At 33.1% G+C, this 25,406-nt stretch overlaps 1 protein-coding gene across 1 annotated transcript in view; it reads right to left on the reverse strand.

Moving 5' to 3' along the window:
• Positions 1 to 736: 736 nt before the first annotated feature.
• The window catches only part of LOC149081814 (sodium channel protein PaFPC1-like), a 38,792-nt gene continuing 14,122 nt past the window's right edge, over positions 737 to 25,406 (reverse strand). Inside the window, exons 9-27 of the mRNA XM_089235588.1 lie at positions 24,941 to 25,125; positions 24,625 to 24,801; positions 24,290 to 24,462; positions 23,901 to 24,075; positions 23,413 to 23,556; positions 21,584 to 21,686; positions 21,029 to 21,294; positions 19,684 to 19,860; positions 19,249 to 19,371; positions 16,209 to 16,362; positions 15,720 to 16,024; positions 14,964 to 15,137; positions 13,715 to 13,837; positions 12,514 to 12,792; positions 10,523 to 10,579; positions 9,009 to 9,135; positions 8,745 to 8,845; positions 4,509 to 4,785; positions 737 to 4,392 (exon numbers count right to left, since the gene is read on the reverse strand). Of these exons, the coding sequence (XP_089091714.1) occupies positions 3,386 to 4,392; positions 4,509 to 4,785; positions 8,745 to 8,845; positions 9,009 to 9,135; positions 10,523 to 10,579; positions 12,514 to 12,792; positions 13,715 to 13,837; positions 14,964 to 15,137; positions 15,720 to 16,024; positions 16,209 to 16,362; positions 19,249 to 19,371; positions 19,684 to 19,860; positions 21,029 to 21,294; positions 21,584 to 21,686; positions 23,413 to 23,556; positions 23,901 to 24,075; positions 24,290 to 24,462; positions 24,625 to 24,801; positions 24,941 to 25,125 (4,127 nt within the window). The 3' untranslated portion in view covers positions 737 to 3,385. The remainder of the gene's footprint in view (positions 4,393 to 4,508; positions 4,786 to 8,744; positions 8,846 to 9,008; positions 9,136 to 10,522; positions 10,580 to 12,513; positions 12,793 to 13,714; positions 13,838 to 14,963; positions 15,138 to 15,719; positions 16,025 to 16,208; positions 16,363 to 19,248; positions 19,372 to 19,683; positions 19,861 to 21,028; positions 21,295 to 21,583; positions 21,687 to 23,412; positions 23,557 to 23,900; positions 24,076 to 24,289; positions 24,463 to 24,624; positions 24,802 to 24,940; positions 25,126 to 25,406) is intronic.

A 25,406-nucleotide genomic window follows, 5' to 3' on the forward strand; every position in this document is an offset into this window, starting at 1 on the left:
CTTTTCAATACAACTCCTGTTTTAGACGGAATGATGGGGATCACTTTAGTGAGCATCAACTGTACATACAGGGTAAACGTGACCTAATCTGCAAAATGAAAAAGGATGATATACGAGCCCAAGTGGAGCATAAAACACCCTACCAACCTTATCCTATCTCTAACCATTTTTGAGTTATGGTGGATATAAAGGAAATGTGTGAAGTCTTGAACAAAATCCGAATTTATAAAGTTTCTGAAAGACTTTCACTCAAACTAAGCACATATTTGGGAAAGAGCAAAAAAAAATCCTATAAGGTGATCTTGTTTTCATTAGAATATCTGGATTTAATGGCAAACATTGAGATATTTTCTTAGTGAAAAATCAAACTGTTGTCGAAATTTGTAACTGCCAATTCCATAAACACCATTGAGCATCTGCACTATTTCCTATTGAATAAGAATTCTGCCGGGGCTAAAGAAATTATTGTTATAGGCAGGCTTATCATTATACACAGGTTGCACTGTATGTGATTAGTTCATGTGTAGGTCTTTCAGAAACTTCACAAATTCGGTTTCTTAAGACTTGATACATTTCCCTTCTATCTACAATAACTCGAAAACGGTTAGAGATAGGACAGAGTTGCTAAGGCGTTTTACGCTTCATGTGGGCACGTCTATTTCCCCCCTTCCCCTTTCATTTGGCAGATTAGGTGAAATCACCTTGCATAAAAAAAATTCAATCAAGAACAAACAAATGAGGAGTTGAAAAATTTAATTCACACAAGGATATACGACACACAATTTTACATAACCCAAGACGAAAGAAACGGGGTGACACAGTCACGATAAAGATGTATGAGCAATATTAATTCGAAAATTCTGATCCTAGTAATCAAAATTTCAAAGGAAACAAGAATGTGAACTAAAGGGGGATTCGAACCATACATTTTATACAGTAAAAAATGTTCTGGTACTGAGCACACATTGATTGTGCGTTGTAAAAAGTAACAGCACCTATAAAAGCATATAAAAATAATTGTTTAAACTATGAGCAAAAAGTGATTGATTGATCAGCATCTTAGAGCTGTGCTAGTAGTAGTAGTAGTATTTTCCCAGGGGGAAATGGGAGAGGAAGAACCATATACACAGTCGAATACCGTTATAGCAAAAATCTCGTAATGAAAACTTTTTCTAATCCTTAAATGAGTTTACATATGAACAATGCATTTTGTGGATCCTGATACTACAAAATAAAAAATCTTATAATGAATTCAAAACCAAGTTCCTCAAAATCAACAAAAACGTACGGAATATTCTAAAAATGATGCAATAAAAAATCAGTCAGATATTTAACTTGCTGAACTGTTGAGGGAAGAAGGGTTGTTGTTCTATGACTTGTGAAGAGAAATTTTAATCAATACGGTGCGTGAAAAAACTAAAATCTGTGACAAGCCAGTGCTTTGCACTATAGGAATGTTCCATATTTCTTTTGTTTCAAAATAAGTGGCCTTGAAAGGGATCAAAGTTTTTGATTAAAGAAAAACTTGGTCATTTCTGAAGATGCTGGAGTAAATGAAAACAACGTGGCATTAAAATACGTCCATCTACTCTTTCAACATTTTTGAAAAATCAGACTAAGCTGGAATTTCAAATCCAAACAGCAATTATAGGATCCCATAGAAAAAAAAGACTGGCCTCACAAATTTTCGAGCTGTGGATGTAGCTACCTTTACAGGAGACATGCATGATTTCAGGACATTCATTCCCGAAATGTTCAAATTACCAACCCATTCATATATGAAAAGACCAAAATTTGCAGGTGCTTTTGAATGCGAAATCTTTCGAGTATTTGTTTCCAGCATTGAACACACGTAGTGCCCGAATGCCGTGATAGTAAGATGCTCGCCTACCACCGTGAAGATTGTCCCAAGTTCAAACCAGAGAGAGGATATAGATAAGATATTTTCCCTAACAAACTTTTTTAAGGTGCTTTCATTTTCAATCCATCTCATTAATGACAGTAAATTGCAATATACGGCCAGAGTTAGTATTTGGTGAAGTAACATTGGACACGTTTGAGCACACATACACTTTAGAAGAATTTGTTGTTTCTCCGGCTTCCACAATATTTTTACAAAAGGAAAAAAAAACAAATTATTTGACAAATTTATCAAATATGTTCAGCACAATATTGTGTTTAAAAAAAAAATCAATGCCATATTGATTTTAGTTTTTCACATTTAACTTCATTCTTTTTATTATCTAGAATGTAAATAAGTAATTTTTTTCCTTAGAATCAAATTCAGCTGCAATGAAATTTTTTAACAAATTTTGAAATTTGTAAAATAGGAAATTCCTTTATAACTAAATTTTGTTATAACAAAGTGATTTCTTGAATCTGTTGGAGTTCGTTATAACGGGATTCGACTGCATCATGTATCTAAAATTACATTTGATACACTGGAAGGGGGGTTGGGGAGGGATACACACAAGATATTGAGACTTCATGCAAAAAATTTGGATGATTATATTGATTTTCCGAAATCTATATCAGTAAACGGCCAACAGTTTCATTCAATCATGGTGGGATTCTAACTTGTACATTCGGGTCGGTTTGAAGCAGTTTCGATAAACGAGGGTCCAATATGAACATACGTAACTACAGTTTTTTTTATATTTCTCCATCTGGATATGTGAGAAGGGGGAATAATAATACATTTCACACATCGGAAGAAAAAATTCGTTATTATCTAATCGCTATATATAAGGCTAAATAACTTTTATATATATAAAGTCGTAGTTTATATCCAAATGTTTGACTCGTTATTGCTGAGGACAAAGTTATAACTTTTCTCGTAACTTATAAAAAGTGTAATGAAATTAAATGCAAAATTTTTTTTGTATTATACTTTTAGTTTAACAAGTATTTGATACGCAATCATAACAGCGTTTGATATATGGAGTATTTATGAATTAATTTCGAAATAGTTAATCATATGATTATTTTTCCCATGCATGCATGCTACTTGTGAGGTACATTTAGATATTTTCCATCGAAGCTATTTTTTAAATCTAAGTATTAAATCTTGATTGTTTATTCTATTTAATAGGACCAGTAACACAATACCTGTTACACGTGATTGCATGCTTCAAGACGTTATAATATTGAAGGGAAAAAAATGATAGATAAAGGATGAAAATTATTGTCTGATCTGTTTTTAACTCGAATAGTCCCTCACTTTCAGGAATTTGCGATACCGCTCATTGTTAAAAAAGAAACACAAACATTTTTCTATATTATCTTATTTTTTTACAATTTTATCAACATAAGGCTGTTTGCTGCTAAAATCCATAGTTATCCATAAATATTTTGTACTTCATGTCAAAAATGGATCAAGGCAACTTCAAACCGAAGCATGACCGCTATGTCTGGAACCGGAAGCCAAGTATGTGTCAACCTTGTCGCTGCCTGAAGCCAATCTGACCTCGCTGTAAAAGATTGGATTTCGCTTCATAAGGGTAAGACCACCCGTGTATTTTTTCCATGCATTCTGTATCACCTGTGCGCAGCGGTTCTGTCTCTGCCTCCACAGCGAACTACTGACTTTTGTGAGTGTCTGTCCACGTTTGTCGATGAGCTTTGGAAGCTTAGTTGGTAAATCCATAACATGTCCATGGTGGATCATGAAATCTCTCGTCAAAGCATCCATGACGTCTCCGTAGAACACCAGCTCGCCCTCATAGATCGGAACATTGAGTGACACGATGAAAAACCGGTTCGGTTTGTAGAAGTGAAAAGGTTCTTCCATCACGTCTAAAAGATCCGATAGCATCCCAAACTTTATTATACCAGTAGCTGCTGTGTCAAACTTCTGCCAGATTTCCACAAACATTTTGTAGTCCTCATATTGGGGAATGTTCTCAAATTCCTGCATCGATTTTTCATAGTTTTCCATTACAACAACAAGGTGCGATTTCACCACAATATAGTACATAACAAGTAGGTAGGAAACTATATAAACGACAGATAAAACCCAGTTGTCGTTTTCATTCAGAGAGTCTTTATTCAGGGATTCTAGCACATTAGTCCAACCGGCTAGAGTCGACAACTGGAACAACAACAACAGCGACTGCGCAAATGTATTGAAGCTAAGCTCACCTGTAGAATCCAAATCTTGCTTGATAACGTCTTTGAAAAAGAATACACCAAAAACAGCATACACGCACATTATAATAAACTGCAAAATACAAATGGCAATAGTTGTTGGAATCGAACGCTGCAGCGTCATTATGAGAGGAAGCACACCCCTTGCATGCCTTCTCAGATATCGCTGAGCTTTCACAAATCGCACAAGACGAAGCATTGCTGGCAACATAGGAGATATGAAGATATGCGACTCAAATAATGCTCCTTCAAATAGTAAGAAAAAAAAAGTAATCAGCACGATTTCAACTAGAATAACTCTCATATGTTTGTAGCAGCAAACTTAATGCTGGAAAAGCAGACAAATACAATATTGCACTTACCTAAAATGCACAAAGCTAAGACGAAGACATCAAAAAGATTCCACAAATCCAGGACAAAGTATTGCCTCATTGCTACCAACTTTAATAAACACTCGATAGTGAAAATGACCAAAAAGAAAACATTGAGTTCTGTCATGGCTAAAGCAAACATTTCCGATGGGTCAGGGTCATACATGTCAAGAGCAATCAACATCATGTTCAGCCCAATAAAAACGAAGCCAGCTATCTCGAAATTGTCACTCTTTACCATGCGATAGACAAACTTCAGTAAATGACACTGCAAAAAGACAATAAATATCTATAAATTATAAAACAAATAAAAATTATCAAATTTATGAATGGATATTTCTATCCCAATCTTTCTTGTTATACATCATGCATACCTGTTGAAAACCGTTCAGGTATTACATCAGCAGATTTTTAGCCATTTTTGATTTCCCCGTCAGCAAAATTTCGTCAGCTCTGCCTCCCCCCCCCCCCACCTCCAAACGCATATTCGGATCAGAGACATGGGGGGGGGGTTTGTGCCCCTTCCCCCAGACGATCAAAAATTCATTTTTTGATGCAAAAAATATTTTTAAAAAATTAAATTTCGGAAGAAAGTACCTTTATATGTTCTTATAATCAATTTCAATACTATTAGAAGGCTGAGAACTCAGAATTTATTTTTTAAAAATTCATTACCATCTACCCTCTAAGCTCAATGGGCCATGTACCTAATGTGGCCTGCCACCTCAAACCTAATTTTGTAAAAACTAAGCAGCACAATTACAGATCACTTGAGTGACTCGTGACACAATTAAAGAGCATTTAAGCCAGGGTTGTAAAAAACCCGGGTTTTTTTGGGCAAAATTGAATTATCTTTTTCCACAACCACAAAATATCTAATTTAAACTTGTACATCTTAAATTATACCTAAATAAATATTTTTAGTGCATGTTAAACTATGTATTTGATTAATAAAATTGGGAATAATAAAATAAGAGAATAATTGTTCACTTACAGCCCAGACGGGATTTTTGGGCAAAATGGGGGGGAAAATTGAATTTTATTTTTCCACAACTTCAAAATATGTAACTTAAACATGTATGTACAACAGGGTGGGTTGAAAAAAAATGAAGTTTCATTTTCAAATTGCTATAGTGCGGAAAAGTTGCCTCTTTTAATAAGAAGAAAAACAACATAAAAAATGTTAAGATCAGTTGATATCTTCCGGTCGCGCATAGTACTTGAAGATTATGAAAATTGACAAAATTGAACATTTTTCTTAATTTTTTAATATTACTTAAAATTTTACGATCGGCATGCAAAAGTTTGTCATGCTTATTTTATGGTTGAATAAAGTAAAATAAATTAAAACATCATTGATATTTCAATGTTTATCTGTCGCGCAATGTGTCTTCAAAAACTGGAATTGACCAAATTTTTGCAAGTTTCATTGTGCAAAAGTTGGACTTTAACGTGAACACTTGGAAAAGAAAACAATAGAAGAAACTGTAAACCAGTAAATCCTAGTCAATTTTGGTAACTATAATGTAAAGTACATACACTCTCCTACTTTGAATGGTTGATTGGATAGAGTGTAGGTGAAACTCAATGTGCAGCCACCTCTTCATGGTAAATTCTGGGTCATTTTGTTCTGACAAAGCATGCAAAGAGCTGTACAATGAAACTTGCAAAAAATTTGGTCAATTCCAGTTTTTTTAACATATTGTGCGACCGATAAACATTGCAATATCGATGATGTTTTAATTTATTTTACTTTATTGAACCATAAAATAAGCATAAGAAACTTTTGCACATCGATCATCAAATTTTAAGTAATATGAAAAAAATTTATGAAAAATGTTATGAAAAAATTTTCATAAACTTCAAGTACGATGCAAGATGTCAATCGATTTTAAACTTTTTTACGTCATTTTTCTTTTTATTAAAGGAGGCTACTTTTGCGCACTATAGCGATTTGCAAATAAAATATTTTTTTTCAACCCACCCTAATGCACATCCTTTATGTGTACATCTTATATTATGTCTAAGTATACATTTTTGGTGAATGTTAAACTATGTATTTGATCAATAAAATTGACCATGATTATAAGTAAGGGATTAATTTTTCACACACAAACACACCCACTTCAGTGTAATTATATCTGAACCTTGAGTCGTATGCAGAACTGCAGCAAGAAAATTGTTTGTCGTAAAATAAATGAATTTGGAGATATTGAAGATTCTGAGAAATCAGAATGGTGCCTGAATTTTTTTTTTCTCCAAATTTTTCAGACCCCGCAGAAAATGTAACCAAAAGTGTCCTGATAAGTCAAAAATAAAACCTTTCAGCTATGTAACCAGAACTACCGGTTTTTTTTTTATAATTGAACCCAAACTTTCAGAAGTCTCATGCTTCTATTTTTCTTAAATTCCTCACTGTTAAAGAATATCCCTACTTCATTAAATTAAATTCTGAAATATTTTTAAAGGAGCAGTGATAATTAAAAAATGATCTGGCTAAGAGGAGGAGATAAGTCATTCTGAGGATTCATTACTCTGGGAGGTGTTTCCACTTGTCCAAATTAGCCATTTTTGGGAACATAAAACTACAGAATAACTTGAATTACCATTAAACATAAATGTCAATAACATTATTATATATTAATATCACTTTATACAAGAAACCTGTCATGTATAGCAACAGACCTACAGAATGCCTTCATCTGGCTGACGATTTTAACAGACAAATTTTCTGGGTCGGGCTTATATTACCAGCATCTTGAAAAATCAAGCTAAGGCTTATTTTCTGCTTAGGTGTTATTTTCATAGAAAAAGCTATACTTTTTGTTCTGTTTCAATTGAAGATGTTCATTGCCAATGTTCAATTCAAGAATCCCACAGTTATTTTCTTTTCATTATGAGATAATGTTATTTTTGTCTCTTGATATTTCAGTTATGAAAGTCTGATGTACCTGTATAAAACTTATAAAAAAAAGTAATGCAAAAACATGTAAATATTTTTTGAATGAAAATTCAGTTTACATACATTGGTTTATTTCTTCACAGATGCTTCAATTTATTTATACAAGGATTTGTGTGTGTGTGTGAAAAATTATTGTGAATTATAAATAAATTTCTGTAGGTATGCTTATCACATATATCAGGTATATTTGTTAAGGTCCATGGTTACAATTTTCGGTTTGCGATTTCTTGTAACATATTTTAATATCATACCTAAATGCTTACATAAAAAAGGTATTTTTAGAATATGTATCACAAACACCCTTTTTATAATTCTTCTACCTTTTTTATGTAAGCATTTAGGTACTTACATAAACATATTCACTTATACTACTATACTTATACTTATACGGTACTTACTATACGTATTCTAAACACTGCACTATGCAGCATTTTTTTGGAATACATGAACTAAGCTCAAACTAAAATTTTAACCTGAAAGTAACACATTTTCTTCGAAAACAAACAATATTCCCTAAAAAACCCAGCCTGGGGGGGGGGGGGGAAATGGGTATCTACCCGGGGAGCAAATTTGACAACCCTGATTTAAGCAGTCTTTGGCACATTTTTAGATCACTAAAGTAGACCTGTGGCACATTTCCAGATCATGAGTGATGCATGGCAAGGTTCCAGATCACTTAAGTGGCCCATGACACATTTCTAGAGCACTTGAGCAGCTTGGACACATTTTTCAGATCACTTGAAGGATCCACGAAACATTCAGAGATCACTAAAGTGGCTCTATAGAGAACTTATCAATAGGGAGAATGTTAGTTCAGGTGCCCACAAACTAGCGAAACGTTTTGCTCGTTTTTGGCACACAAAGTAAGGTGCCATTAAGAAAATTTCATATTTTTATAAAGGGTGGTTGATGATGTAAGCATCATTCATACCCCACCCCCCCCCTTGTCATCAAAAGTCAGCTAACCTGAACACACCCAATCAATGCTGACATACTACTTGAATGGCCCCTTATGTACAAATATTACATAAAAGCTACAATGTCCGTAAAACACAATAAAAAAATAAAATAGATATAAATAATATATTAAACATAAGATTATAAGGTACCATCTTATAATCATCTAAATGTCAACAAAGCATGAACAAGCAAAAACCTATACATAAGAAATTTTTTTTTTAAATTGAAAAAAAATTCAAGCAGGTTAAGCAAATAAAATTTCGAGCAAACTTCATTGCAAATAGAGTTAATAGGATAAAACTTACACTTGGGTCGGGAACAGTTTTATGCAGAGTGACCTTTTTCATCTTCTTCACAGCGGATTGGTATAACTTATGACTCTCGTCAATATAGTCATTTTTGATCTCTGTTGAAAGAGGGTTTTCATGTAAATCTATGATTGCATCAAATGATTGTATTTCACGTAAATCAGCAAAAGAAACAATGAAAAGGAAACATTGGAAAAAACTTAAAACTGCACTGCAATAAAAATGAACTTTACTTGCATAAATGCAAGTAAAAATACTCACCTTTTTTTAACTTGCTGTATGTGTACAATGTCACCCCAGCGAAGAAATTCAAGGACAAGAACGTACTCAGCAAAATAAAGGTTGGAAAATACAGACTCGTGTAAAATTGGTATTTCAGGTTTTCAGACTGGAAATTGAATAAAGAAACAAATATTCTTGAATATCAAAGTGCATGAAAGTTTGATGAAATCCCTTTTATAAAACTTGAAAAATCTAACCAATAAGATCATTGGTTGAATTTTCTAGAATGTAGGCAATAATCTTATTGGTTGGATTTTTCAAGTTTTATAAAAGGGATTTCATCAAACTTTTATAGTGTAATCCCGGCCTAAGACAATAGATACAAGGTGCATTCCATAAGAACTTACAGTAAAAGTAAATCAAAAATAATCAAGAAATATAAGTACACCAAAAATAATCAAGAAATATAAGTACACCAAAAATAATTTATAATAAAAAGTAAATCATAAAAGAATCAAGAAATATAAGTACACACAAAAAAAAATAATTTATTCTTTTTCAAAGTATATTCCCTCAGATGGTATGCAATGGTTCCCATTGTTCAATCCTCTTTTCAAAGCAAATAGAGGTGGTATTTTCTGGAAACTGTTACAGAGTTTATCCTACACAGCTGTAGTAACTAATAATTCTCCCATTTCTCCTTCAACGACATAAACTGCATAGTGCAAGATATGGATTGTAAGAGGGTTGCGGCATGATTTTAATATTGCATTTACATATTATGTTTCAGTTTTGACAAGTTTGTGGCATCACATATAGAGAAAAAACAACATAAACTAGTAGAAATTTCAATTGCACAGTTTTCAAGGTTTTATGCAGCAGCTTCCAGAAAAAGCCTCTCTACTTGCTTTGAAAAATGAATTGAATGATTTGGACTATTGCATCTCTCTCTCTCTCTCTCTCTCTCTCTCTCATCTGAGGTATATTTCTTGATTTTTTATAATTTTAATTTATCTAAGTTCTTGTGGAATGCACCTTGTAGAATGCAATCAAATTTAACCATTTAAGCGACATTGGTGAGATATCTTGCCTCCTTAAAAGCCCTTTATTTTAGCATTGACAAACCCAGATATTTTGTAGGGTTGATTTTTTGACGGAGCACTTTTTCTCTATAACCCTTTGTTAGCAATTGCTGAAAATTGGAAGAAAACATACTGCATTAAAAAGAGATATGGCATTTTGAAGAGGGTTTAGTGATTTCTGCTAAGCCGCGTAAAGGGTTAAGAATGATTTTTTTTATTTGTGCGAATTCTCGTGCTTTTTTTAAAAATTCAAAAGCTACCTGAACCGACATCACATGCGGATCAATCTTCAACGAAGAAATTAAATAGCTCTCTTTTATACAGTTTGGGTGCTGACCCTTGAATTATATATTGATAATCATCATCATTAAATCAAGAATAAAGTTAGTTATTTTGCTTTATATGTAAGAGACGTTTTTTTATGGTTTTATAACTTTATTAAAATTCATAATCAAGTTTGTCTTTACTCACAGGTAAACAGTTATCTATGATTTCAGTGACCAGGCTCAACCAGTTCTGAAGAGTAGCCTGAGTGAAAAAGAATCAACAGTATTAGTCAAAACTAAAAAGAAAATATACATAAAATTTACCAGGAAGAAATGCTGCAGCATGTACATGTTTGAGAATTCTTTTCTTTTTTTGGTCATGCAGAGCTTATGATAATTTTCCTCCTAAAAATGTTTTTTAAAATTTTTGCAACAAATTTTCTACATTAATGATAATAAATTTTCTACATTAATGATAATAAATTTTCTACATTAATGATAATAAATTTTCTACATTAATGATAATAAATTTTCTACATTAATGATAATAAATTTTCTACATTAATGATAATAAATTTTCTACATTAATGATAATAAATTTTCTACATTAATGATAATAAATTTTCTACATTAATGATAATAAATTTTCTACATTAATGATAATAAATTTTCTACATTAGTTAAGGGTTTTCTTTTTACAATCTACATACCAAAAAGTATTACTAAAATCACTTTTGCATTAATGACTTTGATCAGTCGGATTATAATCCAGATACCATCCTGATAGGTGTTAAGTGATACCTCAGCTAACAAAGATAATTTGTTCTGGAATCATATTAGAGCCAAAAAAACAATTTTCCATAGATTTCTATGTAAAATCGTTTAATGTGCTCTAGTTACTGCCTAAAATTTAAAGATAAGTTTCATAAAATCTTTAGAAACTCTATAAAACAATAAAACTGACTAAAGGCTGAAATGAATACCTTTAAAATCAGATAAACAAGAATTTAAAATAAGCTGAGGTACAGAAGAGCTTTTTATTTTACATGGTTAATGTGATAATGTCAACTCATTCCTGTCTCATACATGCAGATGGAAAAAGTTAATGTCCAGACTGTCCAGTTTGATAAAAAAAAGAGTTTTGCACTAAAAGCATGTGTGCACTGAAACTATTCAAGTCTAGACTTCTTTTTTTAATGTCCTCTCTCTTGGCTTAGTCTATAATTTTGAACGAAATGGCTTGAAAGCTTTCTGAAAGCGAAATAGAGGAGGTGTATTTGGGAAGTGATTCAAGGTGGACGTGAATTAATCAGGCTCAAGTGTCAATGATTATGATCATTGATTGGCATAAAAATTCATCTCACTACTACTTAATGCACCTTGTATATATTCCTCTGTGGAATTTCTAATAAATTTGTACATGCTAGAACATGAGTTTTGGTAAGGTGTGTGTGTGGCTTTAACGTAGTTATATTGTCAGAGTTTTGATTGTTTTGTATTCTGCTGGTGCTGCCATCTGTCTTCCACTCTTTGAAGTGAAGATGGTAAATGCTAGAATTTCCATGTTATGTATCATATTGAAAGTCTGCTGGCTCTCTGGAAAGACTTTTAACTGAGGCTGATAAACCAGAGAAAAAAATCTTAGTTAGCTGAAAAATTTGGAAGCTGAGGTATCACTGTGTAGTAGACTCTCACTAATCTGGCACATACCAGACTAGGGCTGGAAGTTAGTTGAAAAAGCCCATTTAAATAACATAAATTTCTGTGCATAGGCATGCAGTGGCATGTTTTCTCTTCTATGCTCAAAGAAAACCGCCTAAAAATGCCAGATTACTGGACAGGCCGGATTATCAAGAGTCTACTGTACTTGTATCATGGTAAAATCAACAAGTAATAAAACTTCTTATACCTGACCAATGTCAGATTTTATCAATGAATCTTTCACTAGGTGGCACTATGCAAGGTTTCTGACCAGTTTTAGATTTTATAAGACAATTTTTTGCAAGTGCTGTACTTTCAGTAATGCAGAATTTCTTCTAGAAACTGCAGCACATTTTATAGTTGTGTAATTAGTACTTGCAGAATCAATGCTTTATTGACGACAGCATATTTTTCCCCCCCAATTGACTCCCCTTAACGTATATTTTTGCATATGGTAATTCCTCATAGATGAGGATTAAGTATATCATAACCTACCACTTGTAAGAGTGCTATGTAAGCGTTGGCTGCACTGTCAAAATTCACAGCAGACACAGAGTAGGTACCATTAGAAGCAAGGCAGTCTGTACTTTCATCATCAGTGTGTTTATTGACAAGAACTGTCAAATCGCCTTCTGTACTTGAGTGGATGCAGTAGTGAGACATTCCTTCGAATAAGTATACGCCAATAACAGCATGAACAACCCAAAGGAACAGACACAGTAATAAAGCGATGGAGTATGATGGGATAGACTTTCCAAGAGACTTCAGCAACAGCTGCAACAAACAGTGAAAGAGGGAAAAATATTAATTTCATTTTGTGACAATTCAATATGACTCTTCTACATCAATTGAGCTATTGGTTCAAAACTGAGAAAAAAATCAGACAAACATCAAATCTTGATACAAAATGTACATGGAAAGGGGGGGGGGATATTTAAGAGGATTTTATTTATTTAATCACAAAGATATTACTTACATATGTTATGTAAGTCTTCTAAGATGATAAATTAACTGGTTTGCATCCGCAAGCTGAATAATTCCCAAATTTTTATTGCTACTTATTACCAAAAGAAGAATAATAGATAAATTTCTATTGTCATTTCGTAGAGCAGAAGAGATTGCAAGATTGAGATTCTTTTATCACTGAAAGTGGAATGGTCTGCTCATATCAATGGTAGCTTTGTTTCAAATGTGAAACAATTTGTGAGTGTTTCTGTAGGTAAAGAAAAATACTTGGAGGTTGTAATTCAACTGGGTTCAAATAATTCAAACAAGTTCAAATCCTGTAGTTTCATTGGTGTCTGAAATGTGATATTCACAGATCTCGTCTGTTTTTGCCAAGTGCCAGTATAGCACTGGTATGTAAAAACCTGTTTCGTTATCAATGATGGTGATCTGGACAAACAGAGTTGACTGTATTAGATTTACGACGTGAGTTGTGCAATCAGAGCCATGATGCAAATGGTTTAAAAGTTTTGATTGAAAACGTTTTAAATAAATGTTACCTATCATTGTATACACTAAAACGCCTCCTTTGAAACACTAAAACAATTTGTTTGTAAGAAAGTGGTGGCCGTTAATCAGGGGTTTAAAATGTATCTTTTATTGTAAAAGAAAATTATTATTTGGCCATAAAAGAGGGGTGACTGCATCTGAGGGGTTTTACTGTACATATGTAATTATGAAAATTTCTTACTTCGGATTGCTTGTTGAATTTTAAGCTCCTTCCCACATATAGAAGGTAAGTAATTCTTATGATCTTGAGCAGCTCAATGGTTGCAATACCTGAACCTTCCAGGACAACGTACAATAGTGATGTCTGTAACATAAAATCGGGATTAGAAGATAAATTAAGATAAATTTTAAACTAATTATTTTCATCAAACAAATAAATTAAAAAAATTTAGGTAAAATTAAAATGATTGCACAAAAATGAACATTAAAACTCTTCCTATTTATTGATTTTTGATCAAATTTTTTCCTTGATGAATTTTTGGTGACGAATTCAGGTGATGTATAGTTTAAGTTCCTGAGAAAAGTCGCCTGAAGTGGAATATTTGTTTTAGTTTTAGAAATAGGTGAAAAGAATGCTAGAAAATATATCTCTGCATACATATAAAAAAAGAAAAACCCCTTTGGTCCCTCCTGTATCACAAGTCTTTGATAAGTGATTCCTTAGCCTAGTAAACTTATTATTAAGAGAGATGAGAGAGCAGCTTAACCCGAGCCATCTGGAAAGTTAATTTGTCAGTGTGTTACCCATGGTGCTCTTTCTTATGCAGATGTTTGCACATTTTTCCATTTTGGAAGTTCAAAAGAAGCTAATAAAATATTTTTTTTTATTGAATTTTTTTTATGAATACATTAACACCAAGTTTATCACATTCTTTGATGCTTTTTGAAGTAAAATAATAATAATAATAATAATGAGAATAATTTTAATAATTAGTAATTAGTATTCAAAATAACAAATATTGAATTCTTAATTGTAAACAGTGCCAGAAAGGGTTGTTTGAGTTCAAAATGAATGCAGGAAATGCATTTTTTGAAATGTGATTGTTCAACTCCATCTAATGGTGAGCAAACAATGTAGAAGGATGCCTTAGGAGGTGGCAGCAGCTGTATGACAAATTTCCCGTCATATAAATGTGATATAGACCAAAAATCAGCATATGCCATCCTAGGCACCACTGTTATGAATGACTGTGATGGTATATGTCATAATAGCCATATGACCGGTTAAGGATTAGGCATGTACCACCCTTCCCCTATCTTTTTCTTTCCTTGTAAGATCTCTCTCTCTCTCTCTTCTTTTGTATTTCTTCCATTTGAAAAGAAAATTGTCTTGTTAATTAACTTCTCTGTAATAAATTCTAGCTCTACAATATAGTGCTAAAGTGTTCTTCTTAATCTTTTACAAAACGAAGAAAAAGGAATCCACTCACAATCGAAACAGCAAATTCAAAGAGACACCAAGGGTCAGTGAAATATCTTCTGAAACCCAATCCAAGCCATTTTATCAGTAGTACAGCAACAAAGAGAGCAGCGAAGACTTTGTCAGCATAGAATGCCACAGACAGCATGATTCCACGCTTGACAATACCCATCATTTCTGTTATCTGCCAGAAAATTTTGGTAAACAACATAAAAGGATTAAGTATGAACAACACATAATTTTATAGAATGAATCATAGAATAAATTTTTCACATACCGATAATATTCTTGTAATTTAAACTATTCATAAAAATAGGAAAAAGTGATTGTGTTATATATTAATTGTTGCGGTTTAGGTTTAAAAAGTGTTCCATTGAGAAATCAACTTTATAAAATATCTGGGCTTGTCAAAGCTGAAATAAGAGGCTTTTAAGAAGGCAAAATATCTTGTCAGGGTTAGGGAATGAAATAATCGTTGATCAATTTGGTTCAATGATGTCAAATGATTTGACTTCTGTACATAAACCTGTTTGATTAGTTTAACTATGGAATTTCATGGCACACATACATGAACACAGACTTTCCTCTCTTCAATGATATCACATTAGTTTTTGCATTTTTGAGTAAATCCAAAAAAATTGATTGGTATGGAAATGCACTGAAACATTTGATTTTTTCCATAAATGATAAAAATAGGGAAGAGCATACATGTATTATACTAAAAAGTTTTATTTTTTGTTATCATGCTGAAGTATTTTATGCTTACCAGAAAAGCACTGCTTGTGAGGCTTAGAAAAACCAGAAAAGTGAAAAAGTATTTGCTTCTTATTAAACGCGTGATAGTTTCCCTGATTCGTTTCCATTTGTTCAAGATAAGGCTGTTCTCTTTGCAACAACAACAACATACATCATAACAAAATGATGGAAGACAATCAACAGCTTCAACAATAGGGGCAGTTTCCTCGTCATCAAGTATCTTCTTCTTTTTCTTTCTCGAACGTACTTTCACAGTTTTTCGGCAGTCATCAGGCGTATAGACAGTGCTCCTTCTCCAATCAGTCAGAACAGGATCTGAGGAAAGAGATTACGTGCACTGTGGTAAATGGTTTCAATTATGTGACTGGCGATTTTTCTTTCGAAAGAGGGAGAGAAAAGGAACACAAAAAATTATTTATCTAAGAAGAATTTTTTGGGAGTTATTTTAGGCATTTTATTAATATCTGAAAGGATATTCATATAACTCATAATCACTCACCTCGCTCACAAATATGTTGTATATTTATGTGCTGCCTCTGCCTGCAATGTCTGACGAGAAAGTGTTCACATTCCATTTTCTTGAGGTGCAACAGACTCTCCCTTGAGGCATTCTCACTCCCAAGCACACAGTTACTTCGTTTCAGCGGAAGTGGCTGAAAAACCATAGTAAGTTCAATAAGATAAGCATGTTTTTGGCATATCACACACTGATAAATATACAAGTTCATGTGAATATAAAGCTTTAGGTGGAGCTCCTGGAAATACCAGGCTGACTCGTCCGCCATTCTCGAGGAAAAAGTGTGACGTCAGCATTATCTTACTATAGCCAATCGCTGTTCCTGATTTTTTTTTTCTACGATTTCTGAGACATCACTTGTAGCAGCTAACCAGATCTTTGCTCAAAGCAAATCTAATATAGATTTATTATGATTATAGATCTATGCCAGTCGAGGCAAAATTTAGCATAAACTTAATAATAAACATTAGTTTTAAAGAGAAAATTTTTAACAGTGGAAAATTAATGATTAGTATCCAATCTCTTATAAATATAATTTTGCAGATTCATATTTCATGTACGGTAAAACCTCCCAGAAAAAAATTCATATGGGCTATGAGAAAAATAATTTTCAAGCTGATTATCAAGGGAGGTTTTTTTCTCTCCGAGAATTCTATGGGGGAAAATTATGTATGACTTCTTTTCCTAGATGCAAATGCTAGATGGGTATATTAAAGGCGGTGGAGAGGGAAAAAGGGCCACTTAAGTGATCTATAGTTGTGCCTAAGACCACTTAAAGGATCTGTAAATGTGCCCCAGGTCATTTAAGTGATCTATAAATGTGCTGCGGTTCACTGAAGTGATTGGAGAATGTGCCGCTTTAGCTTATTCTTAAAAAGCAAGTTTAAGATCACGAGCCCCATCAGATAACTCTGAAGGGCCACATTTGGCCCATGCATTATAGGTTAAGCATGTACGGTCTAGATCAGGCATCTTCAACCTGTTGCTCGCGAGTACCACGGTGCTCTCAGAGGCACCCAGAGTGCTCAGTGCTTGTGTCCAATTTCGTGCTTGGCACTTGCTCAACGTCCTAATCAAATGCCTTATTCGAATTGCGTTCAAGGATTAAAATTATTCTGATTTTTCATGCATAGTACAGTCAAACTTGCCATAAAGGCGCTCTTCTTTTGATGATGGGTACAGTGTCAGTGCTCGCAACTAGAAAAAGGTTGAAGACTTCTGGTTTAATTGATCTTGGGTAGGAATAAAGAACTATTTGTGGATTGCTGGTACACCATCTTGGTCTATATTAGTTTTTACTTGCAAAGTTGTTTCTGTTGTGTTCTCCCTCAGACTAAATTTTAGGATGCCAAAATAGTGCTATAGATTGATTAACAGGGCTGCAACTAGATTCTTGTCAACCGAGGCAAGCATACATTTTGGACCAGAGGTGGTGCCCCGATTAGAGGGGATTCAGGTGGGTCTGGTACCTTGGACACAAGACCAGAGGCTCTGGTCCTACGCCCAAGGTATCGGACCCGCCTGAATCCCCTCCCCCCCCCCCTAATTGCAACCATGACTATTAATCAATTATTGTAATATTAAAATATCAATATAATCGTGTTCTAATATAATCAGTTATATAATTATCATAATCAATTACAGAACAGATTATTGTTTTACGTTATATAGATTAGAGATGTAAAATTCTCGAAAATAATCAAGGAGAATATTTGCGAGTATTCTCTGGTAGGACTACTATTATAAATAACTTGAGAATATAGGTTCTTGATGAGAATATTCTCCTGTTATTTATAATATAGTTACATATAATATCCTTAAGAATATTCTCTGGAAGGACTACTTTCATAAATTACTGGGGAATATTCTTATAGAAAATAATAAAAATTATTCTGAAGTTATTAATAATAGTCCTTCCAGAGAATATTCTCCTCGATGAGAATATTCTTCAGTTACCAAAATCTTTCCAGAGAGAATTATCAAGAATATATGTAATAACATGTATTATAATAAATAATCTCGATAAATAACTTGAGAATAATTATTTTTGATAAGAATATTCTCTAGTAATTTATAATAGTAGTCCTTTGAGAGAATATTCTCTGTCCCCGTCTCTCTTCCCGTCAAGAAGATGGGAACATTGAAGTTTGTAGACCACAATATTTAAGTTTGAAAGCAAGAAAATTAAACCAACATGGCTGAATTGCACAACTTTTAAAGAAATGTGAGTGATGCAGAATTTAAGTGTATGTGCATTGAAAAAAACAACAGTTCTGTATCTTAGAATGAAGGTGATTATATAAGAATAGCTTCCTTCATCAATCAACTTTGGTTTCATTTCTTTTGTTTTGAACTTATTTCTGAAAATTTATCAAATTTTAAAATAACTTTTTAAGGTTTTAATCTAAAGGTTTCTAAAATCTTCATAACCAAACTTTTAAAACCTTTCATCCTCGCACTAAAAGTTGCCATTGGGGGTGATTATACCAAAAATTGTTTTTTTGTAAATGTTTCAGGCAATGAAAATTACATTTTCAAAGTTTTATATTTCACAATATAAACAAAATTAGTAAAAAAATTTAAATTATTTTTTTAAAAAATGAATATTCTCGATTATTCTCCAATTTTTACATGCAGGAGAATATTCTCAGAATATTCTCGTTCTCTGAGAATATTCTCACCTCACATCTCTAATATAGATCGTAAATTTTTTTTTAGAAATAAAACGGCCTTTCTAAATAGCAGCCACATTTTCATGGTGCCGTTGTTCGGAGGTTTTACTGAATTTAGAATTGATACTGATCATTTAAGCAATACTTCTGAACATATATTACTCACTCATAAAGTGAATAACGTGAAAGTTAAATTTACTGTGTGTGTGTGTCACAATTGTGTTTTTTTTCACTGTCACACTTTATTCTAAGAAGTAGGATATATTCATAATCTGGACAAAAAAAAAGTTCTGGAACACTGAAGTAGATTATTCACAAGAGCAAAAAATTTGAATTATATCTGTACTTACGGGGGCCTCTTGATATGAACTCAGAAGCTGAATAACACTCAAAAGCCTGAAAGCCCTTAACGCTTTAAAAACATCCTTTTGCCCATCAAAAAACTGGATCGTCAAAAGATCGGCCAAGTAAATCTGAAAATAAAATAACAAACATAATTTTGGGAAATGCTCAGATTTACAACAAAGATACTTAGGGAATTAACTATACGACTGGGGCTACTTTGGTATTTACAGAGACCCTGACCAAGTTAATAGTTAACATTGAGGTTTAGGCCAAATTTTCTCATAATTATATGAAAAATGTAGTTGCCATCTATTGTACATCATTAAAATCTTTTGAGTAATTTAAAAAGAATGGCTTCAATATAACAGATTTCGTTGAAAATGCAGTTAATAACCACATTTAAGAATGAGTCAGCATAATAATTTAAATGGCACACATACCAACACTATTACAAATTCCAGGCGCCCCAAGGGACTTTTGAAGTATTTCTGTAGACCGTAAGCAGTCCACTTTAAAAACATTTCTAAAATGAATATCACTATCACAGTTGGTTCTAAAATTCTGACAACTTTAACAACAATAGGATAGTCGTGACCAACATAGGTCTTTTCTAAAATCTGAAATAAAAGACAAAACTAATGTTAATTTATTGAAATGTTCAGGAAAAAAAATATTTTTAATGAATCAATACTATAAATTTTGTTTTGAAATTGAAAGTGGTATAAATGGATCATTAAACAACCATTAGTTTTACATAACAGAAAAAAGACCAATATAATAATTCCAGTAACCCTCCATTACATCATGCATGTCAGGAGACAAAAGCATTATGTAATGAAAGTTGGATCTATATATATAGCAGGCGAAATCTTAATAGTAATGCAGCTTAAATTAATAAGAGTACAGTTGAGCATCGATTATCTGAATACCAATTAACCGAACCATGGATTAACCTAAAACATTCTAGTCCGAAAATTCAAGTTTGCGTGCCAAAGAGCCTAGTGATGCTGACCATGCTGAAAAATGACCATCCGGTGAGGAAGCTTTTCACTGTCTTGAGACTGCTATCAAGTGGTTAGAACAACAACAAGAATGTGATGCTTCCAACTGCTGTCTTTAAAATGTTTGTGAGATTTAGCGGCAAAAAAAAACAAAGTCTCACGCTAAAGCGAAAGAAAATTTTTGGACTTCTTTTCCTAAATTATAGCCCTACTTTCAGGGGCGTAGCCAGAAATTTCGTTCGGAGGGGGGGAACCAAAGTGATAGAACAATAAATTTGGCCATCTTTTTCTCCTTTTTTCGGTCCTTTTCTCACATTTCGGGGGGGGGGGGAGGGTCAGACCCCGAATTCCCCCCCCCTTCCCCCACTACACCCTTGCCTACTTTAATGGTCATTTTGAACTTTGTGTTATTTGTAAGACGTACTATACAAAATATATTTCTTTGTGTTTAATATCACTGTTTCTTTGTTTCATATTGCTCCTATGACGGCAGTACAATTTTTTTTCCCGTGAATGATCGGTTATCCAAAAAACCAGTTATTCAAACACCTCAAGTCCCCAATTGTTTCGGACAATCGATGCTCTACTTTAGTTGGAATTACAGCAGCATTGGAGAGCCAAACTATGTAGATGAGCATTAAAACGATGAGCTACTGTGTTAGGTTCATTATAGAATTCTGTCTTGTGAATTGAGTAAAATTCTGTTTTTCAATTATCAGGATTTCTGTCATAAGTAGGTGCTAATTAAAATGTTGATGCAATATGTAATGCTTTGAATACTTACCAGAATCACAACACTCACAATAATAATTGTACCAATAGCAAGTCTAAACAGCCTTGTCTCAACCAAGCAATAAAGCCTGCATCTGAGGTCAGTCCACGTTTGCCACAAAACAGGATTCTTGTCAGGTCTGCAGAAGGAACAGCAAAGATAACACAGGTTTGGACAACAATCTGCCATATACTCCTGGGGACTGTCCTCAATTATCTCGAATTCCCTATTCATTCTATGGGTAGTGAAAGACTTTTTGGAACCTCTTGGACATATACCTATAGTTTAAAAAAAAATTAGGACATGAATTGCAAATTGAACAATTTTTTCAGCAATATACATGAACTGTACTGTCTGCTAAGATCAAATTCTGATTCTTCATAGATGCAAGCTATGATGCTGAATGTTGGAACTGATTTGTGTGTGTGTCTATCTTTTCATAACACTTTCGTAAAGTTTCATAGATTCCTGATGAAGAGGTAGTTGAAGCTAAAGACAGCCCAGAACACACCAAAAATAATTTCATACACACATACATACAAAACATAATAATGTCATAACACTCACTTTTCCCCATATTCTGATTGATTATCTCTTGAGAAACTGATAAAGCCATTTTTCTCTCTGGAATTGATTGTTCATCGATCGTAGATTCCAGATCTGCAGGAACCTATAATTATTAAGAACCAAAGTTGAAATGATTTTTATATAAACCGATTCACATCGATTGCACATTTTAAGAGATTATTCCTTCATTGTAAAAGAAATTCTACAAACATGTGGTAGGCTTTTACTTTGCATATATAATGTATATATATATTTTATATATATATACATTAATATATAAAATACTATCTCCACAATAAAATTTGAATAGGCCATGCTTTACACTAAAACTCTCGTTAGATTTGATGCAGAATGTGCTCATAATTTATAAGATAATTTTTTCCATTCATTTAATCAAAGAAATACAAAACATTTCTGGAGCTGTGTTGATTAGTGCAGTTTAATTTCCTTGCACAATCCATACATGAAAATTTTACTTTGATGAAAAAGTCTCAATACCATAATCCACACCCAAGAATTTCTTTGATTTTAATGGTAAAAGTCAGTATAATTTACAGCAGTATTTATTTTGTGAACAAAATATCACACTGTGAATGAGACATTTGATCATTTTTGTCACATCATGGCTATTTTCTGCACATGAGGGCTGTTAGACTGGGACTTACAGTTTATTGCCGAATCCGAATGACAGCATTCTATATTATTTGTTTCCCACACACTTATGGGCAGAGATATGGGGGGGGGGGCATTGTTCCCCCCAGCATCAAATGTGGAATCGACTGATCTAATGTATATGTGCATATATGAGTTGACATCATCATCATTGTGCCCCCCCCCCCCCAGACTTCCAAATCTATCTCCGCCTATGCACACACTCCTTATAATGAATTAATAGGGGCTAAAGGTTGTCTGTTTTAATGAAAGTTTGGATTATAACAAATAATTCTTATAGGGATGTAATGTAGCAAGGTGTACATCAATCAAAGTACAGTAGTTAACTATAAAAAGTGTTTATTATATATCAAATAAAAAACAGCCTTCAACATAGGTTGAATTGAAAAAGACATGTACGCATATATTGCATCAATCTGTTTTTACTGGCTGGTGAGTGGTACAAGTCATGCAGCGCATCCATCTATACGTAAAACAACACAACCATCAATGTTTAATTGCTTGGTTGCAAATAAAATCTTGTCAGATAAATTATAAGTGACATCCATTATAATGAGGTTCTACTGTATTTCACCAAAGCAATGAGGCACTTCCTGCTGTAGCAATGTGTTCTGAGTTCAAAACAGTGACATCTTTTCACTGTTTCCATTGCACCTCTATGTCAGGTAAGATTCTGGCAAAGACGAATTGAGTATCAAACTCTCAACAATTCTGAACGTGCTTTGGAAGGTGAATGTACCTTATCTACCTGAGCTGGCCTTGGCATCACCATTAATGAAATCTTGAGGTACAAATGTGATGGTTGCCAATTGCCTACACAATTTTGAGAATAAATATTCCCCTTTCTACCCCTTCCTGTAAGCTGATCTGTCATCCTTGAAAAAAACTTTTTTTGTGGATTTCTCAGTTATAATCCATAATCAATTTTTGTGTCCTCAGCTTTAAACTATATAAATTTTCTTTGTGTAAGAACTTGTCATCACATTTATTGTTACATTGTAAGATGTATGTATCAAAATAATATCGTGACAGTAAAAATTTTATGTGCTCAAAATAAAGAGGTTCTATGTTTCTGATTGTTTTTTTTTTTCATCTGAAACTATGTAGCTTTTGTTCAGTATTATTTTGATATTAAAAAGATAAAAAATGTAACTCACTTCGATAGATTGCGTTTCTTTCCCTGTCAGTTTCTTGAATATTCTTCTCACAAGACAACTTGAATTTCTTCCTGCTTCCATCACTGAAGCAAATATTCTGTGGTAAAATGCATAAAATACTAGACCAGGGAACAAATTCATGACCTGGAACGAATTTAAAATAACCATAATTTTATATTACAGAGCTGACTATAATGTGTGCTTTTTTATATACTCCTATTCCTCAGCTACAATCTCATGGCTTTAATGTGCTTCTCCTCCCCTGGTCTAAATTAGGCGCTAATCTTTTGCAGGGTAAAATAATATCTCACAGATACACAACGGGAAAGAGGTCTCACTCATTGGCTGTAGAAACCCTCCCACTGATTTTTGGTCTTTAGTGGTTATTACTATAGAATATTATTATTTTTGTTTACAAACAACTGTAAACAATTATTAGCAATTAATGTTGGATTTATGATTTAAAAAAAAGCTTCTCACATACTCACCACTAAATTTCCAAGTAACACATAGATCAGCATAAGGAAATTGCTGGCATATGATGTGAAAAATATGGCATTAACCATGGGTTGTTTCCAGTCTCCACACAGCATGCAAAAAACTAAAAGGAATGAACTGTAACAGTCTCTGAAGAACCATCGAGGAGACTCTTGATCCGGAAACCTGAGAATATAACAGAAGCCTATTTCATTTCTTTTTTTTTTTCGGAATCAAAAATATTTATTCTTTTGGCTTATGCTGTATTTTGTCTCAACATTATACATTTTTTCCCCATCTGCATATTTGAGAGATGCGTCAAAGTTGCTTTAAAACACAACTGTGGAGAGAGTTGCTCAAAAAAGGATTGTGCTAAAGGAATGAGTTAAATTAGGCATACCTTTCTGTACTTTGAAAGTAATCATTTCCATACAGTTGCATACCGCTAACAATGCATACTGTGACAAACACGATTAACACAACACCAGCATGACTGAAAATTGAGAGCACCTTGTCAGTTACTCCCATCAAGTAGCTAAGGGTCTTGCAACATAGTCTTTGCAAAGGGTATATCTGTAAGAATACAATTGGTGAATGAAATAAGAAAAACCAATGCTTCAGATGATAGAACTGCAGATTTAAAAAGAGGGTTTTTATCTTTGCCAAACAAAAATTCATACAATAATTTAAGAATGTATCACAAAACAAAATTAGACTGATTAGAGAATTATTTACCAATTTGAAAAGACGAAATATTAGAAGAACAGAATTGTGGCTACTGAAAACCGCTTCAGCTCCAGAAGCAATCACACACAAGAAATCAATTTTGTTACGAGTTAGCAAAAAATACTTTCGGAACCCAAAAGCCACAATCTTTAGGAGAACCTCGGCAAAGCTAATCCCAAGGAAAGTCTAAAAAAATAATAATTTTAGAAGACATAATTTAGTACAATGATTAAGTATTGTTATAAAATATCATGATGAATTTGATATAATGGACATATGTTATTAAGTATGTATGCATGTATAAATGACATGGATAAAAACCTACATAGTACACCAAACCAAGAACACGTTTCTCATATGTTTCCATTCCATAACGATGGCTCAACATCATGGCCGAATTTATTGCAATGCATACCAAGGAAAAACTCTCGAAGAAAGAGATGAATTTAATCAGTTTTGCTTGGATTGCTGCAAAGCTTCTTTTAAATTTCTCTTTCATCTTCTTATTGTCTGTAAGTACAGAATTATTTCAATGTAGATCACTAACAATGAAACAAATCTGACATGAAAAAAAAAAAAAACTCAATCATGTTTCTTAGTACAGTCAATACTTAATTTCACGAATCTCCAATTTATGAACTGACATCTTTTTACAAACTAGTCCTCTGGTTCTGTTATATATGCAGATATGCTAATTCTTTGAATGTCTTTCCCATTTATGAACTTTTGATTTTATGTATGAACAAGTTCCATTCAAGTTCATTAAAAACAGAATTGACTGTAAAAACTTT

The sequence above is a fragment of the Pholcus phalangioides genome, unplaced genomic scaffold (assembly GCF_987345545.1).
Source record: "Pholcus phalangioides strain wild (caught in Gottingen) unplaced genomic scaffold, Ppha-v1.0 ptg000009l_1, whole genome shotgun sequence".
Classification (NCBI taxonomy): Eukaryota; Metazoa; Arthropoda; class Arachnida; order Araneae; family Pholcidae; genus Pholcus; species Pholcus phalangioides.